The 16,967-nt window shown below is 33.2% G+C and overlaps 2 protein-coding genes across 14 annotated transcripts in view; both read right to left on the minus strand.

Moving 5' to 3' along the window:
• LOC132701343 (CUGBP Elav-like family member 4) overlaps positions 1 to 16,967 on the minus strand; it is a 977,281-nt gene that overhangs the window by 26,542 nt on the left and 933,772 nt on the right. The gene's annotated exons all lie outside the window — the stretch shown is intronic.
• Positions 11,385 to 13,179, minus strand: LOC132701344 (uncharacterized). The gene is made up of 4 exons (XM_060669166.1): positions 12,699 to 13,179; positions 12,385 to 12,612; positions 11,773 to 12,088; positions 11,385 to 11,720 (listed from the first exon to the last, which is right to left on the minus strand). The coding sequence occupies exons 1-4, from the start codon at positions 12,748 to 12,750 to the stop codon at positions 11,714 to 11,716; spliced, it is 603 nt and encodes a 200-aa protein (XP_060525149.1). The 5' UTR covers positions 12,751 to 13,179; the 3' UTR covers positions 11,385 to 11,713.

Genomic DNA, 16,967 nt, shown 5'->3' on the forward strand with positions numbered 1-16,967 from the left:
TTTGTGTTAAGCGGCAAATTACAAAACAATATAGAAACGTATTTATGAAAATAGGACCGTAGTGATGAAATTAGTAAAATTTGATTAATTCCGCTGCAATGGGATTAATTTCGAAACATCTCGTATGAATCGTTAATAAACCTATTTTGATAAATTCCTGTTGCATTTACATCATGGATACGACCAAAAATATAGTGCATTTATTGCTTTGACGTTTTAAGTATTTTTAAGTACTTAACCCCAGACCCTCGCAGGACCGTGGTAAAACCGCTCCCAACATGTTTATTCTGCATTAAGTAGATGGACCGCAACGAATATTTGTAAAAACTCGAAATTTTTATTTGAAACGTAAATGGGTTGTTTTAAAATTGATGAAGCATTGATGCTGCGCGATATTTTCGAATAAGTAGAAGCGTTCTTAAGAGTTTAATCTAACTTGCGATGTGTTCGTATACATTACGGGGTATTTGAATGTGATACTTCCAGTAAGTACGTATTTCTCTACCTGATTCTCGAGCTTTGACCCTGCGAGGCTGTTTTTACTGGATAGTTCAAACGGTAAGGGTAAGTACATGGATTCTATTTATCTTACAGGTAAGTCTGAAAGTAATTGTTTTTGTCTTGTGTGTCTGTCGATATTCTTGTATTTTTGTGTCTTCTGCATAGTTTTTCGATTTGTTAACAACTCTCTTCTTTAAAAGACTATAGTTTATATTTACGGTTTGATAGCACAACAAAACGGACATGAAATCTTAAGATTACCCCCGTATCATTGTATATTTAACACGATTGGGATGATCTGGTCTGAGTTGAAAGCGCATATAAGAAGAAATAACAGTGCACCAAAATTTAGTGATAGTACCAAAAACATAATTCGGTAAGAAGTAGCTAAAATATCAGTATAAAGCTGGTCTAACTGTGAAAAACGAGTAATAAATTTTAAAATTTATCGAGAACGATGAGTGGCGGAGTTGATCATTGAACTAGTAGACGATAGTAGCGACCGTGACGATTTTTTAAGTGACTGATACTTTGTTATTATTATATTTAATGTTTTGTATATTAATAATGATACTATGTAGAAATGTAATGAAATCGAACGTAATAAATTGTTACTTTTTTTACTTTTTTTTATATACATGTTTCAAGAATTGCTCTGCGAAAAGAATTGAAAACATACTTATATCCCGCTTCCTAGGACGGTCCTGGAATGGTTACAGGCAAGGGTCTGCTCGGCAATGTTAATCGCGGGGTCGGTTGTAAAAACACAATATTTCAGGTCATGGTATACTTTATTTGTAGGAATTTATTTAGAGCTAATTTTAAGCTATATTAAGAGGAGGAATCAGAAAAAAAAAATGCGTTTAAGTAATTCTTATTAAAAGGAGACCTTGGCCATTGTTTTCTATACTGCAATGTACCATATTTAATGCTGGACTATCTATACTTGCTTGTTATGATCTTCTTTGTTTTTGGTTGATACTTACAAATGAAACAATATTATCGGCCAAGAATAAGTCTGTACGGTAATGTAAATATATCCAAAACTGCCAAAGCTAGGACAATAAAATCCAACACATGAGGCTTTTTTAAGATGGTAAATTCAAAAATGCAAATAATAATGTTAACAGATTTCACAATGATATTAATAATTCCGGTATTCTTTCACGAGTACACTTCTAAAGTTTTCTGTGTTCGAAAATCTCTAAGATGTTAGGAATTTTTTAATTTACAAAAAAATTTGGCAACACTGCTGTTAGCATGTTTGAATTCTACATGTTAAAAAACCCCAGGCATACCTTGTAATATTACCTGAGAAGAGGACCCTTGCTACAGGGAAATAAACAAAGCTAATAGAAAAAAAGCAAGATGTTTCTACGTTTTAAATGTTCACACATCATCACATTACGAGCGTGTTAATTCTTCAGAATTATTCAAATGTTTTTCTCTGCAGCCATGTTGGGAGTACCGACACCAGGCAGATTTTGTTTAGAAATAGTTACCAACACCGATACCAAAAGTGGTAAATGTTTCTGCACTTTTGAGACATTAGTAGAACCAACTAATGTTTTTATTTCATCGTTTACCTAAATAACGACCTGCAGGTTGCGAGTCGACCGTTAAATAACCACCGACGACCGATTCATATCTATCGCAATCGTATAACAAACCACTTGTTGACTGCTCTAACTGAAAAAGCAAACGGACATCGGGCCGCATATTCGTTTATAACTGGTTCCGAGATTCCCACGTTTTTCGCGGGTCTACGTGCATGCAGTTGCCAAAGTCGTATGAAAGCTAAAAAGTAGTTATTTCCCGTGCGAAGTTCTTTAAAGAGAATCTTTTGGCAGGAAAATCGTTCCGAAATTGAATGAGCTTCTTGAAAATCGTAGGACAAAATTTATTGCTTTTAATTTGTGTGGTGAATTAAACATTTGCACTTGGACCCTAAGTTTGGTTTACGAGAACGACCAGCCATTGTTCTAGATGGAAATCATTTTTTAATTCATTCATTTTTTAATTCCAGGTTTTTTCATATGTACGTGATATTGCATATACGCCTATTGGAGTCTTATTAACAACAAGGATTGTTAGCCTTGTTGTTAATAAGACTCTAATAGAATCTTTTATAGAGGCATAGAGGAAGGAGATAAATAGTTTTTACTTTGTGTGCTTTGATTCAAATTCACTGACGTCATTGTTAAAAAGGGTCCAGCGGATTGTTTTGTTAAGCATTAGTTTGATGTATTCTTGATTTCAGCGTTGGATGAGGCAACTACTAGAACGCATTTCTATTTCAATAACGGGCCTTTGTTCTCTTCTAAATACTATTACTTCTAAATATTATTAGGTTAGCTAAAAAATTTTGCTAAAATTTGCTATTCTCACATTGATTCCAGAGCCTTCTAGAATTTCATTGTTTTTTTAATAGCATCCAATTGATCTATGAATGGAATCAGCTTTTATTTTTCAAATTATGAAAAATTGTGTTTTTTTCAAAATATACACCTACAATAGAATTATATCAGCGAATACAAAACTATTTCCTTTCCTTTTTTCACTTGCCGGTAGGTTCATCGCATTTGTATAAATTAATCAGAGTCTACGAAATATCTCAGGTCAGCAGCTGGCCCCGCCTGTCCCAGTACGACAGCGAAGGAAGTGCGAATAACGAGTGTGACATTTGTCGCAAAAGCCAATGAGTTGTACGCGTTCATTCATCACCGCGAACCGCAAAACTCTACAACCTTTTCAGAGCAAATTTAAATTCCAATTTGGTATTTATGCCGTCTCGGAAGGCGTAATCAAAAAAGTTGCTCGACTCGCTATCTCCGTAATGAAAATTTATTTCCCGAAACAAAGAAAAGGTACGGCAGGGTGATAAAGAACTTAATAACACCTGCTATTGTGTTTTATTTACCCCTAGGTTTGTCAAAGGGAGACAATTCGTAAGATTTATTAGATCAGGTGTTTTGCTTAATGAATCGACTTAAAAACCCCGAGGCTATTCTCCACCGGCTCTGCCGGTTTCGTATTTTTGGATAGGAAAGCGCGGGAGGACGCAATAAATTTCGGTTTTAAAGTGAATTTATTTAATCTAAGAAGGCGATCGCAAAGATCTGTTGCTGGATGGTAAATTAAACCTGAATCTTTAGTCATTGCTAACTGAGAAGAATGATTGGCCAAAGTTGCCAGTTGGCCAGTTATGTATATGGGAATATTTTAACTGTTTTTTTTATTATTTTAAGTTTAAAACCCTGAGAACCATCGATATATGCTAGTATACTGTAAAACGACTTTCTCAATAGCAATTTCTAGGTTGGCTATAAACTTATTTAAATTTGGATAATCTAATTCAATTGGTAGATTATTAAATAGAAAGGCTCTTAATTATTATGAAAACCCCTACTAATTCCTGATTCTAATAAAAAAATAGTTCTATACCATCATCATATCATATTTATTATACTAGCAGTATTGATGGTGTCGAAACAAATGCATTCCTTTATGGGAATATGTGTCGCTGGTAACTGTTATTATTGTTACATAATTGGTTCACAGTAATAATCCACCGACATCAAAATAATTCTGCAGCTAAAAAAATGTTGCCAAAATGGTAATTTCGCCAGTACGGTAGCATTTGGAAACAGTCAATCGGCCTCCATCATTTCTAGTAAACAAAAAAAAAATTCAAATTTTTAAATAAAACGCCCTGTCAATCAGAAAGAAGGCACACTTATCTATAACGATATGAGTTTACATTTTAATATTACACTTTATTGACGACTGACAACGTATCACAAACAACAAACAGAAGCTTAGTCAAACAATGAAACCAGTTTATTTAATAAACTGCAACTGTCATAAAAATGGATCGGCGAGCAACAAAGACAACTGGAGAATTTGCCATAAATGGACAAATGGAACAATGTATTGCAGTTCCAGAGATTCAAAATATAGAGTAAAATGCAGTAAGCAGTAAGTGATAGATCATAAGCGCCTCCTACGAAATTGTAGTAAATATTACCAAGAGAAAAGAAAGGTATCCGAACAGGTATCTTTCCGGAAAGACGACAACCTCGTCAAATTTTACTCCAATCGGAGAGCTTGATTTGTTTACAAAAAAAAATTAGTCCAATTGGAAAAATTAATGATAAATTAACTCATCAAATAACATCATTTGAACCGGCTTTGCGTTTTATTACTATCTAGTCTAAATGAACCATTTCACAACAAATAATAATTCAAAATTTTTATGTGTATTATGCAACAAAACGGCACTTGTGTTACGAATTTAGCGCAACGGAGCGAGTGTTTAATAAACGAGTGACTTAAAAAGTTTGGCAAACGTGTTGTATACTATACTTTGTCTACGGCCGTTAGTTTTTGGGTACAAATTTGAAAGACAACACGAATTTCATTGACACGACCGTCAGAATTGAAAAACGTCAAAATTCAAGCGGTACAGTAAAATCTCCGAAAATATCCGATTGCTTCCAAACTCGTGCGGTAATATCCCGGAAATGTCCGAATGGCTCAAATCTGTAGAACAAGAAACTCACGTGGTAAAGTGACGCTTCCCGCAAAATAGATCGCTGTATAATTGGGTATTTAACAGAAGAGAGTAGAATAATACACGGCCCGTAAATGTCTTTTTTTTTAATTGATTCCGCCGAGAACTAGCGTATATCGGTTGCGACAAAAAATGATAACAGGGAAAGCGTGTCCTTTGTTCGAATTTCTTTAAAGCTGCAAAGTCGCGGCTGTAGAGGATAGGCTTCTTTTTTAATTATTGCTCATCGGACTAGGAAACAATCGATTCGGAAATAATAAAAGTGTCGAAACGTCCGTGGGCGAGTGCGTATATATCAGTGGCCGGCCAGAAGCCTGATCCGACGGACTAAAACGATGTAATCCGGCAATAATGAGGGACGCGTCGATGGGCTTTGGATTCGGCGTCATTCGGCCTCTCTCCGGCCCTTTCAATCCGGATTCGCGTTACATGCGAAACTTGTCAACCGATGAAACCTAATATGTGGTTCATGAGCCGTGATACGTTGATGACGAGCACGCTTTACCTTCATACGGTGATAATGCCGTAACAAATACGCGCCCGTTGATTTAAATGTAAAACAATAAAACCGGGTAAAAGATACAGACTTTTTCTCGATGTTAGATACTAGCGTCCAACACTACTCAAACCTCTTTAAATTTCGATTAATGCGATTCCTGAATTTTTTTCAATAAAACTAGAGTTGCATCTGATTTCGATGACATTATTCGTGACCATTGTTACTTTCCTTTAACGCATTTTCTTTCAATCTCGCAAAAGTTTTCTTAATACCAAATGTAAAACTAGATGGTTGGAGACACTTACACCTCCCAGTGGGAATTTTTTTTAGGTATTTTCAGCTATAAAGCATAAAATTTTGCATGAATTTTCAAATTTGGAAAATTGGTTGCAACTTAAGATGGATAAGACAAAAAATATGGCAGTTAGATTTTATAATAATGAACATACTAATAGGTAGGTAACATAAATTAACTATTGATGACTTAAACTGAATAGTAAAACTATTTCCTATAGAACTAAAGATACGAGATATACGTCATAATATGGTTCCGGATACGAACACAGCATTTGCATCTCACGGCATCTATCTGTTTGTTAAAAATTAAGGTATTAAGTCACCCGTTATAGATAACACGTATATAAAAGGCAGAGTGGAATTGGACATGGAAATAGGCCAGAATTAAGTCAATTTCTTTTATTTTTTCATTTATAGCTTTAAAATAGTAGCAGATTCCACATATCGAATCTCATAATTTTTTTACATACGTAACACTATATTATGCAGCCAATAAACACCTGCAAATGACGAGTTTCTTTTGACGCTAGTGGAGTAAGTAATTATTAAAAGTTTATTCACGTGTTCGCTAACTCTCTCTGCGAGCATTAGTTTTCGGGTGCGTTACGAACGCATGAGTTAAGTATTTTTGAACAAGACGAAGAAAAAAGGTATTTCATGATTGCTCTCGCTTTAAGTTTCTTAGCAATAATAAAGCTTGCGAATCCCACAGCATCATAGACGTGGAATATATCAACAGAAGTTAGAAGAAATTAACCATACGAAATACACAGACATCAGCTATTGGACAAATTGCACAAGTTAGCTTTTATTTTGAAAGCACACTATTTTTTTTGTGCATGTCGAAAAACGAACTCAAGTTAAACCTTATTTTTACGCAAAATAAAGATAAATCGAAACATTAGCAACATTAATTATTAAATATATTTTCCAAATTTTTATTTTTTTATAATTTATTATTTTATTATAAATTTTTATTTTATTATAGCGCGAGCATAGAAAAAGCCAAGTGAGATCTTGGCGAACGTCTGCAGGATTCCAGTCGGAGTTCATTAAACGAACGGATGATATCCCGGAATATATTGTATGATTTTCCTGTTATCTCGATAATTGTCAGAAGAGCACTGGTATAAAAAAAGTAAAAAAGGTGATAAAAGTAAATTGCTGTAGAGACCTCCATTCTCAACGATTTAGATAATAAAAATAAATTTTTCTGCAACGCCTCGAAAAGTAAAAACATCCATTTTACAGAGTTATGAGGAAATTTCTTGAATATTTGCAGAACAATTTTCCTTATTTTTAAAATTTGCGAAATGGTGCGTAGAAGTTCGATAAACTACTTTCGATATTTTCGGACCCAGATACAAAATTATTGGAGCTCGTGCCAATTGTTATTTGATCAACCGGCCTGTTTAATGTGTCGTATGCCCTACTCTCGGTGGATAGGTACCATCAAGGGGATGTTTTCGGCGCTTCGATGAGTCCTATTACACACACATTTGGTAATTACAATTTGAGTTAGTCGATAGTGGTCGCCGGAAGGCCGGAGCACGTTCAAAATGGTGAAAAATTCAAACTGTTCAAATGAAGTTTGATCGACCTCGTTTTAAAGCGAACGGCGATTCGCGGTGTTGTTTTTTCCCGTTTAAAATGAGCGCAGGAATAACGAAACTAAAATTATTCGTTCAAGTTACCAACGGCAATCCTTTTATTTGCCGGAAACAATGAGGACAAAACAATCCCCAAATCGCCTTTTAATCAACCCCAAATTACTTCAACCTCGTCTACACGACGGCCTTGCTTTTCTCAATCCCTTAAACTTTAATTAAATTGAATGCACCGTAATGTGAAGTACACAAGCACACAGCTGGAAATTGAATGCGGTTTGTCACGACAAACTGAAACGTCCCTTGCCCGCCCGTTCCATTCCCTTTTGCTATCACAATTGGTGTGTAACTGCTTCATTAGGCTTTCCCGCAACACAATTCTGTAGTATTGTCTGACACCAAGCCGCGTCGTATAGAAATATGTCACATACATTCCGCGAATCCATTTCTCATCGTACTTCACTGAAATACAAAGGGCAACCGGCTATATTTGTCCTTAGTGGTAGTCCGTATAAGCTAGTTGCAGTGGTAAAGACATGGTGTGATGCGACGACTATCAGCGATAAGTTTGATTTTTATATCTGCAAAAATAGTAACCAATGATCAGGTATTTTTGAGAAAGAAATCCTGCAATCCGAAGATACCGTCAATTCGAAGCTATTGCAAACGTTTAAGACGCTTGGTCACAGAGAATATTGGTAATTTTTACTTATCTACAAGGCCAGATATATCCATTTGTGGAGTATGTACGTATCGTGAAAACGTATCGTATTAATGTATCGTCTTTTTCCTTTAGAAGTCAACTTAATTTCAAATACATTCGTATCAATTGCGAATTGCAAAAATAAAACAGCAACAGCCGCTATAGTTCTACTTGTTCGGCTTTGGAAATAAAAAGAAATTCAATTCGATAATTTAAAAATTTAACTTAGCAGCTATCGCACTAAGACTAAAAAACGAAATAATGCACCCGTCCATATATCTTTTTTACGGTAATAACGGTAATCTACTGATACGCAAAAATGATGCCTTAGAAATATATATAGATGATGAAACACATATATTGTAAAACAGATATATCGAGACTATCGTCGATAGCCAAAAATTTTCATGTTGGGACGTACTAATAGAAACAACACAGTCTGTGCCAAGGCGCCAAAGCAATACCGTTAATCTACGCCCCGGTAAAATTTTGTTATGTAACGAACACGATTTCAAAGCCTATAATTCATTAAAAGAAATGTACACCCAAGTTATTCTTAACGGAAGGCGACCAGCTGAGGTAGCTCAGCTAAAAGTCCAAACTTTTAAATCAATTAATTTAGAAAGTGATTCCAATAACGAATTTGAAAAACGTTTAACAGAATCCGGAAAGATTTTATTAAAAACCTACAGTCGTTTAGTTATAAGAGGGGAGCGTGGAAGAGGGGTACCCATATTATTATCACCAATAATGAAAACGCATTTCGAATGTATTTTGCAAACTAGAGGTAACTTTGCAATTCAAAGTGATTTTGTGTTTCACACAACTGGCTGAGGGTTTGTTGATGGAAATAAAATTATTCACAAATATGCCAAGAAATGCCAACCGGAGAAAGCTGCCAATATAACAGCAACAAAACTTCGAAAGCATTTAACTACCATCACTCAACTTCTTCAGTTTTCAAATCACGATATGGAGCAATTAAGCAAATTCATGGGCCACACATTACAAACTCATTCAAACTTTTACCGTATGTCCGATAAAGTGTATCAAACAGCTAAAATTTCAAAACTTTTACTTTTAATGATGGAAGGCGGAACCGGCAAATATAAATCTAAAACACTAGATGAAATTGATATTGATTTATCCCCTGTTTTTGATAATAAAGAAATGGAAACAATCTATACAAGTAACAATAATCTGAACATTGACTGCGAGTTGCCATCAAATAATTCTGAAATACCAACAAAAGCGATGACACCAAAAAAGTCAATCCCCATTAACGAACGACAATCATGGACAAACTTACAAAAAACAAAAATTTCGGAAAGAAAAGCTCCGAATCGGCAAGAAGTTACTGAATTCTCTAATCAATATCCTGAATTATTTAAAGACAATCAAAAACAGGGGATAAATCAATATCAATTTCATCTAGTGTTTTAGATTTATATTTGTCGGCTCCGCCTTCCATCATTAAAAGTAAAAGTTTTGAAATTTTAGCTGTTTGATACACTTTATCGGACATACGGTAAAAGTTTGAATGAGTTTGTAATGTGTGGCCCATGAATTTGCTTAATTGCTCCATATCGTTATTTGAAAACTAAAGAAGTTGAGTGATGGTAGCTAAATGCTTTCGAAGTTTTGTTGCTGTTATATTGGCAGCTTTCTCAAGTTGGCATTTCTTGGCATATTTTGAATAATTTTATTTCCATCAACAAACCCTCGACCAGTTGTGTGAAACACAAAATCACTTTGAATTGCGAAGTTATCTCTAGTTTGCAAAATACATTCGAAATGCGTTTTCATTATTGGTGATAATAATATGGGTACCCTTCCACGCTGCCCTCTTATAACTAAACGACTGTAGGTTTTTAATAAAATCTTTTCGGATTCTGTTAAACGCGGCTTTCTAAATTAATTGATTTAAAAGTTTGGACTTTTAGCTGAGCTACCTCAGTGGTCGCCTTCTGTTAAGAATAACTTGGGTATACAATATTTCTTTTAATGAATTATAGGCTTTGAAATTGTGTTCATTTGAACTGTTAAATGATTGCTCTGCAGCATTTTGCAAAAAAATATTAAGCCTCTTTAGGTCGCTAGTAAGAGGCAATAATTCTTCTTTGTTCCATTTACTTTCATTTAAATTAGTACATGCTTGCGCAGAAACTTTATTACACCATTGAGATTCTATTAGGTTCTTTAATATTTTAAGATCTTTTCGTTGATCGCATGTGTTTTCCATTTGAACGAGATTAATATATGCGAGGCCACAACATTTTTTTATAAGTGTTCCAAAATTAATAGCCAAAGTTGGAGATTCATAATTTTCTGTTTGCGTATTATATTTTGCAATTTTATTCACTCCAGATATTATTAGTTTAAAGTTTTTTGGTCGGAGAAGATCTATAAGATTCTGAACGGCGGATTTCTCTTTTCTAGCACACCGCAAAAGTTTTGCAAGTCTTCGCATATTTTGTCTTACCAAGTCAATATTACCTTTACTTTGGCGGCCCTTTAATTAATTAATTTAATTAAAGTATCTTTTTAGCTATAAAGCTTATGTCGTCTGCGCGCATTCTACAGAAAATTTTAGTTTTCAATAAATCGTCTTCTTTAAAACTTTGTAAAAGTAAAGCAGTTTGTCCATCGCTTTGGGAAGGTTGTCTTCTTTTGTTTTCTTTATTATAATTAGATGGACATATTTTGGTGTGCCTATATAAACTTTTTTTTTATAGTAACCTAAACAATATTTGCATTGAAGATACTCGTCTGAGGTGGAAAATTTTTCAGTAATTTTTAATCTCTTGACAGGTCTTACTACAGTATCTGCCCTATTTTTCATAAAATTTCCTTTTTTTTAAGTCCTCTCTCCTTTGAATTAACATGATGACAAAGTAGTCTGACTACATCAATCTCCTCGGAGTGCCATTTAGAAACATGTCTAGCAAAATGCGATACATCTTTTTCGCAATAGAGGCAAAAATCTCTCCGATCTTTGTAGTTCTTTCGTAATGCTTTTTCCACCATTGGCTGAAAGAAATGGTGAAAACTTAAAAATAGTCACAAATTTAACTACTAGAGCTGTATAGATCGAAAAATGTTTGTTTCAAATTTTAAATAAAATTTAAGTATAATCTTCATCTTAAATGCAGACAAAACATCGTCAACAACATGATTTTCAATTAAACTGCAACCTTTCAATAGAACTATGACAATAACATAGTTAAACTATCTGCTTTCTTTAACTTGTATTCCTAAATAAGGGATGAAGCAATATTTATTACTTTTTGTATTATAGGACGGTTGTAACTGAAATTTTTTCTTTTCCGACGAAATTGTTTAATTAACAAACATTTTAGTAACAAAATTATTTTTCTCCTACATTACGTACAAATAGTAGGTTACCTCATTTTCTAGAGCAAGATCTGAAATTTGTTGAGCTACATTATCACTTCTCCTTTCATCTTGCAATTCTCCAAGTATCCGTGGTTGACAATCAGTGGCTAAGAGGTTTCTTGGTAGCTTTTTTAAATTTAAAAACTGCAATTTTAAAGCTTAATCAAATTCAAAAAGAATTAAGCGAATAGCGTACCTTTTTTTTTTAGCTGGGTAGTCATCTGGAATATAATCAGGATCTTCTACAGAATCGTCGTCATTTTCAATATCAGCACTATTCACACAGGACTCTCGTTCATCTGGTAATCCTTTAGTTTGATCATCTGTAGATCTGACATCACCGTTATGTTTTCTGATCATCATTGACTGATCATTTTGAGAAGAAAGTTTTGAATATATACATTTAGGCTTTACACCCAAAAGCCAATCTTCAATGATCTGTATTTTCGCAGGTGATAAATTATTTTTCTGAGTATTACAGCATGCAGTATCAGAGCTTCTTATTTTCTGATCTAAAAATACATACAATAACAATATTTTATCGCGAATATATATTGTTTAGAAGTCTTTGGATTATTGCATCACTCGTACCAAAAAAGTTGTACCTAACACGTGTAGAAAGTTCCCCTTTTCCGCACACGATTGCACATGGCCGTACTACGCCAAGCGCAGTTCAGACAGCAATTAAGTGCGAATATGCATTTTACACACGTGTTAGGTGCAACTTTTTTTCTAGTAGGATGGGAAAAATAAACAAACTTATTCCGTGAATAAATCGATAATATGAAACATTTGAATAAGTACTTACTATTCCTATTCATTAAATACACATCAGCCACAACTTGATCAATTACAGACCTTCCATCCTCTTCTTTTGCATTTTCATCATTTTGAAAACAAATATTTGAATTTGAAGAATGAGATTTCACATTTAAAGGCGAATCTTTATTTAATTTATTTATTTCTGATGGAGGTGGTGACAAATAATTTTCGGAAATATTCGAACAATTATCACTAACTTCTGTCGTTTTCTTTTCTAAAAATTTTATTGTTTTAACGTGGATCCTCGAAAAAATACTTTTTGTGTAGAAAGAGAAAAAGGAGAAAGAGACAATAACTTACCTTTCGCTAAACACAAATCAACCATTAATTTGCAACGGCCGCTATTATTCATTTTCAAACCGACGACCGACGCGAGGCCGACGCAAGAACGATGACAAACCTGAACCACGGTATACAAAATTCCAACTCTATAAAACTTAGTTTGCGATCTCACTGCCTCAAAAAAATAACTAACAGTGTTGCCATGTAGTGTGGATCAGGATTGGACTAATGGTAAGATATACACAGAGAAACGTGTATAATTTTGAAATTGTCTGCAGCGCCAAAAACGGCCAAATAGTTGAACTAAAATACTAGATATACCATACGATCCTGAACCACCATAAAAATAGATTTCTATAAGGTTCCAATTGAGCCACTGAAACAAAAGTTAGCCACTTTTGCGACCCGATGGCGCCTCTAATTCTAGTTTGTATTATATCTAAAAATATCAAAGTTTACGTGAAATATGACAAGAAAACAATCCTGATCCAATATACAGGTTCAGGATTGTCAACGTGGTTCAGGTTTGTTAATAAGTTTTACTATCGAAGGTTCAGGAATGTATGATTTCCGAAAAAAAAAAAAAAAAAAAAAAAAAAAATATATATATATATATATATATATATATATATATATATATATATATATATATATATATATATATATATATATATATATATATATATATATATATATATATATATATATATATATATATATATATATATATATATATATATATATATATATATATATTTTTTTTTTTTTCGTTTCCCATGAATCCGAGCCACTTCGAACATTTCCGGAATTTTATCGCTGCGGTTTGGGAGCAATCGGATGTTTTCGGAGATATTTCCCACGCCTTGAATTGTGACGTTTGTCAATTCTGACGGTCATGTTAGTGAATGTATTCGTGTTGTGTTGCGAAATTGCAACACGTTCGGTAAACTTTTTAAGTCACTCGTCTATTAAACACTCGCTCCGCTCGTGTCAAATAAACTCTTGAGTCAAATGCCGTTTACAGCACTTGTTTCATAATATACTATTCTTTATATTATTATCATAGTACTAGAAGCAAAAAATCCATCTATTTTCAATTTTTTGTTCTTAATAAGTGGATCACTGAGATACTACCTTTCCTCATTTTGTTCACCTTACCTTATTATTTATTCAATCAATCCGTAAAAAAAAAGATTTTAGAGACTAATCACCAGCTGTTTAAAAAAGATTTAAGTCACTTATCGGTTTGTTTTTAAAAGTTACATAATAATTATGTATTTTTGAAACATAATGTAGGATGGGATCGGTATGGATAGGTTAGAATTTTTATTAGCGTCGAGGTAGCGCAGGATGATAAATTGATGATTATGGACAAATGAAAACCAAACGTTTTAATTTGAAAATTTATTAACTGCCTTTTTGAGTGTTGTGAGTTATAGTAACGAAATGATGGTAATTTAGAAAATGTTTTAGCATGAAATTAAAAATAAAATGAATTTTAATAAAATGTTAAACATTAAATTATCTGCACTTCAAACAAAATAGTATTAAACATCTCCATTAGAACAATATAACATGTTCGTTTGGTTTAACCCACGACGTTTGATTTAAAGCGAGGTAACATAACAATTATGAATAAAAGTTTAAGCTAACGGCGGTTTTCGTTCACTTATTTGACAACACAAAAACGACGCTCGTGATGCCTGACGTAAAGATTTCCATCAAACGCTTCGCTGCTAGGTTATTAATGGGGATCCATGTTGTATGATGAAATTGACTTCTCATAAAACGGGGGGATAAACTTTAAATTGGAACCAGTCTAATACGCCAAACGTCTTTGCAGCAGCTTTAATGAAGTAGACTGTCACTTCAAGATTGGAATTGGATGAGGGCCTTAATTGTTTTGGCCGGGAACTGGAGTAATGGGTTGACAAAACATCAAAAATAGGTTTCCCACGAGTGTATGTTATGCGCGTTGAAAATTAGCAAGCAACGAAATTAAAGATTAACGCCAGGTGAAATCAGAAAGCAATGTCTACCGTAGCCGCTCGTGCCGCGAAACAAAGCTCTATCCAAAAATTTCACTAATTATGCACCGTATAAAACAAAATAAAGTTTTGTTTATTATCAAACCGGACTGGATGGCACAAACAACATCATCGAGAAACAACGGAACTTTACGGTGAACAAGCAGCCCGAAGCTAGTCGCTAGAACACTAATTAATAAAATCATTTTTGTTTGTTTACTTTCCGCGCATCTTGTTAAGGCGTAACAAATTAATTAGTTATTTTTGAACGGTATCAACGTAGCCGTTTTAATATAAACTTAATACAGAACTTGTCTGGATGATAATTAAGAAACTTCTGAATGCTCTCGTTTGACAAATTTTTAATTAAGATGTCATTAGTTGGAAAGCGATATGATGTCGCGAATAAAATTTCGGGGGTTAAATTTGGCAGTTAATTAGATCGCTCCCAGAAGACAAAAGATTGTCTTGCGTTTTGCGAAAAAGTATGCAGGTGGTGTTTGGTGTAGACAACTTTGCGAAAGGAGAGGGCTTTTGTAATATGAAACGGCGAAGGGTAAACTACGCATTTTGGTTGTTTTTCTGTAGGCGTTTATTGTTTAGTATATTATGCTTATTGTATTGTATTGAACCTACGTATTTTTTGTATTAAGTTTGGGTAATTTCTATTTTAACTGTTTCCGTATTATGTAAAATTCCTGACGAACCCATAATGACATAATGACAGATGTATATTTTTTGAATTCAGTGGAGCGAATAAATGTATTACCACGACTTCTACTTTCATAAATAAATTAGGTTTTTCGTGCACCAGGAAGGACAGTTATGATGCTAGTTGCCATGCGGCTTATCACGTTCCATTCGTTACTCGACCTTAGCGCATTTGGTCTACAATGTTGTCTGGTGTCAGTTTTATATTTAGCTTTTATATTTCTCCAACGCTGACATTTAAAAATAGTGTGCTCTACATCGTCTACCTGTGTTCCACAGTGCTGGCACAGTGGCTTCGGGCGCAGCTTGAATCTGCAGAAGTACGTTGCAAAATATCCATGGCAACTCAAAAACTGAGCAAGATGGTAGCTCAGGTCCCTATATATATATATATATATATATATATATATATATATATATATATATATATATATATATATATATATATATATATATATATATATATATATATATATATATATATATATATATGTGTATATATGTATATATGTATATATGTATATATATATATATATATATATATATATATATATATATATATATATATATATATATATATATATATATATATATATATATATATATATATATATATATATATATATATATATATATATATATATATATATATATATATATATATATATATATATATATATATATATATATATATATATATATATATATATATATATATATACATACATATATATATATATATATATATATATATATATATATATATATATATATATATATATATATATATATATATATATATATATATATATATATATATATATATATATATATATATATATATATATATAGTAAAAGGTTTGTGATATATTTTTATAAAATTTACTTTTAAAGTTGTTTTTTACTATGGCTTGTTTATTAGACTTGATTGGATCACTGGGAATTGACAAAGCTTCGAAGGCCATGTCTAAAAGTTTATTTGGTCCAATGAATATCAGGATCAATATCATTGCTGAATTTAGCACAAGATTCTCAAACTAGAGAAGTGCAACATTATCAAGATAGAATTATCCAAACTAAGAGACAAAATACATATGCATACTGCTGAAGATTCTAAAAAGTAAATAGTGCCAATTCTCACAGTGCAACGATGATTTCATTACGTCAACTGCGATTCGCATGATCGTTGAAGGAGGTGCATGTAAAAAAAAATATATGCACCTAGAAAAGCCAACCCTATGTACGAATTCACTAACGCAATATTGACGTATCCATTAATGCTGCACGTGCGATTAGACTGGCAAATATTATAGCATGAAATATTAATGAGCACCTCCGAATTCCGGCATCTAAATTACAGGGAAATCATCATCGGCTGTTATTGTATGCAAATTGTCCGGGCCCGCAGGTTAGGGCATGAGAAAACTGCCAACTCCATAGGGTTCTATCAATGCGAAGAACAGTGGAATAAAGAAGGGGGATTAAGGGGGGACTGATTAATGACTGATTAATGAGTATCTTTGACAACACTGTTGTGGTTTGCTAGTCT

Source organism: Cylas formicarius, unplaced genomic scaffold (genome assembly GCF_029955315.1).
Source record: "Cylas formicarius isolate icCylForm1 unplaced genomic scaffold, icCylForm1.1 PGA_scaffold_4__25_contigs__length_36172078, whole genome shotgun sequence".
In the NCBI taxonomy this organism is placed as follows: Eukaryota; Metazoa; Arthropoda; class Insecta; order Coleoptera; family Brentidae; genus Cylas; species Cylas formicarius.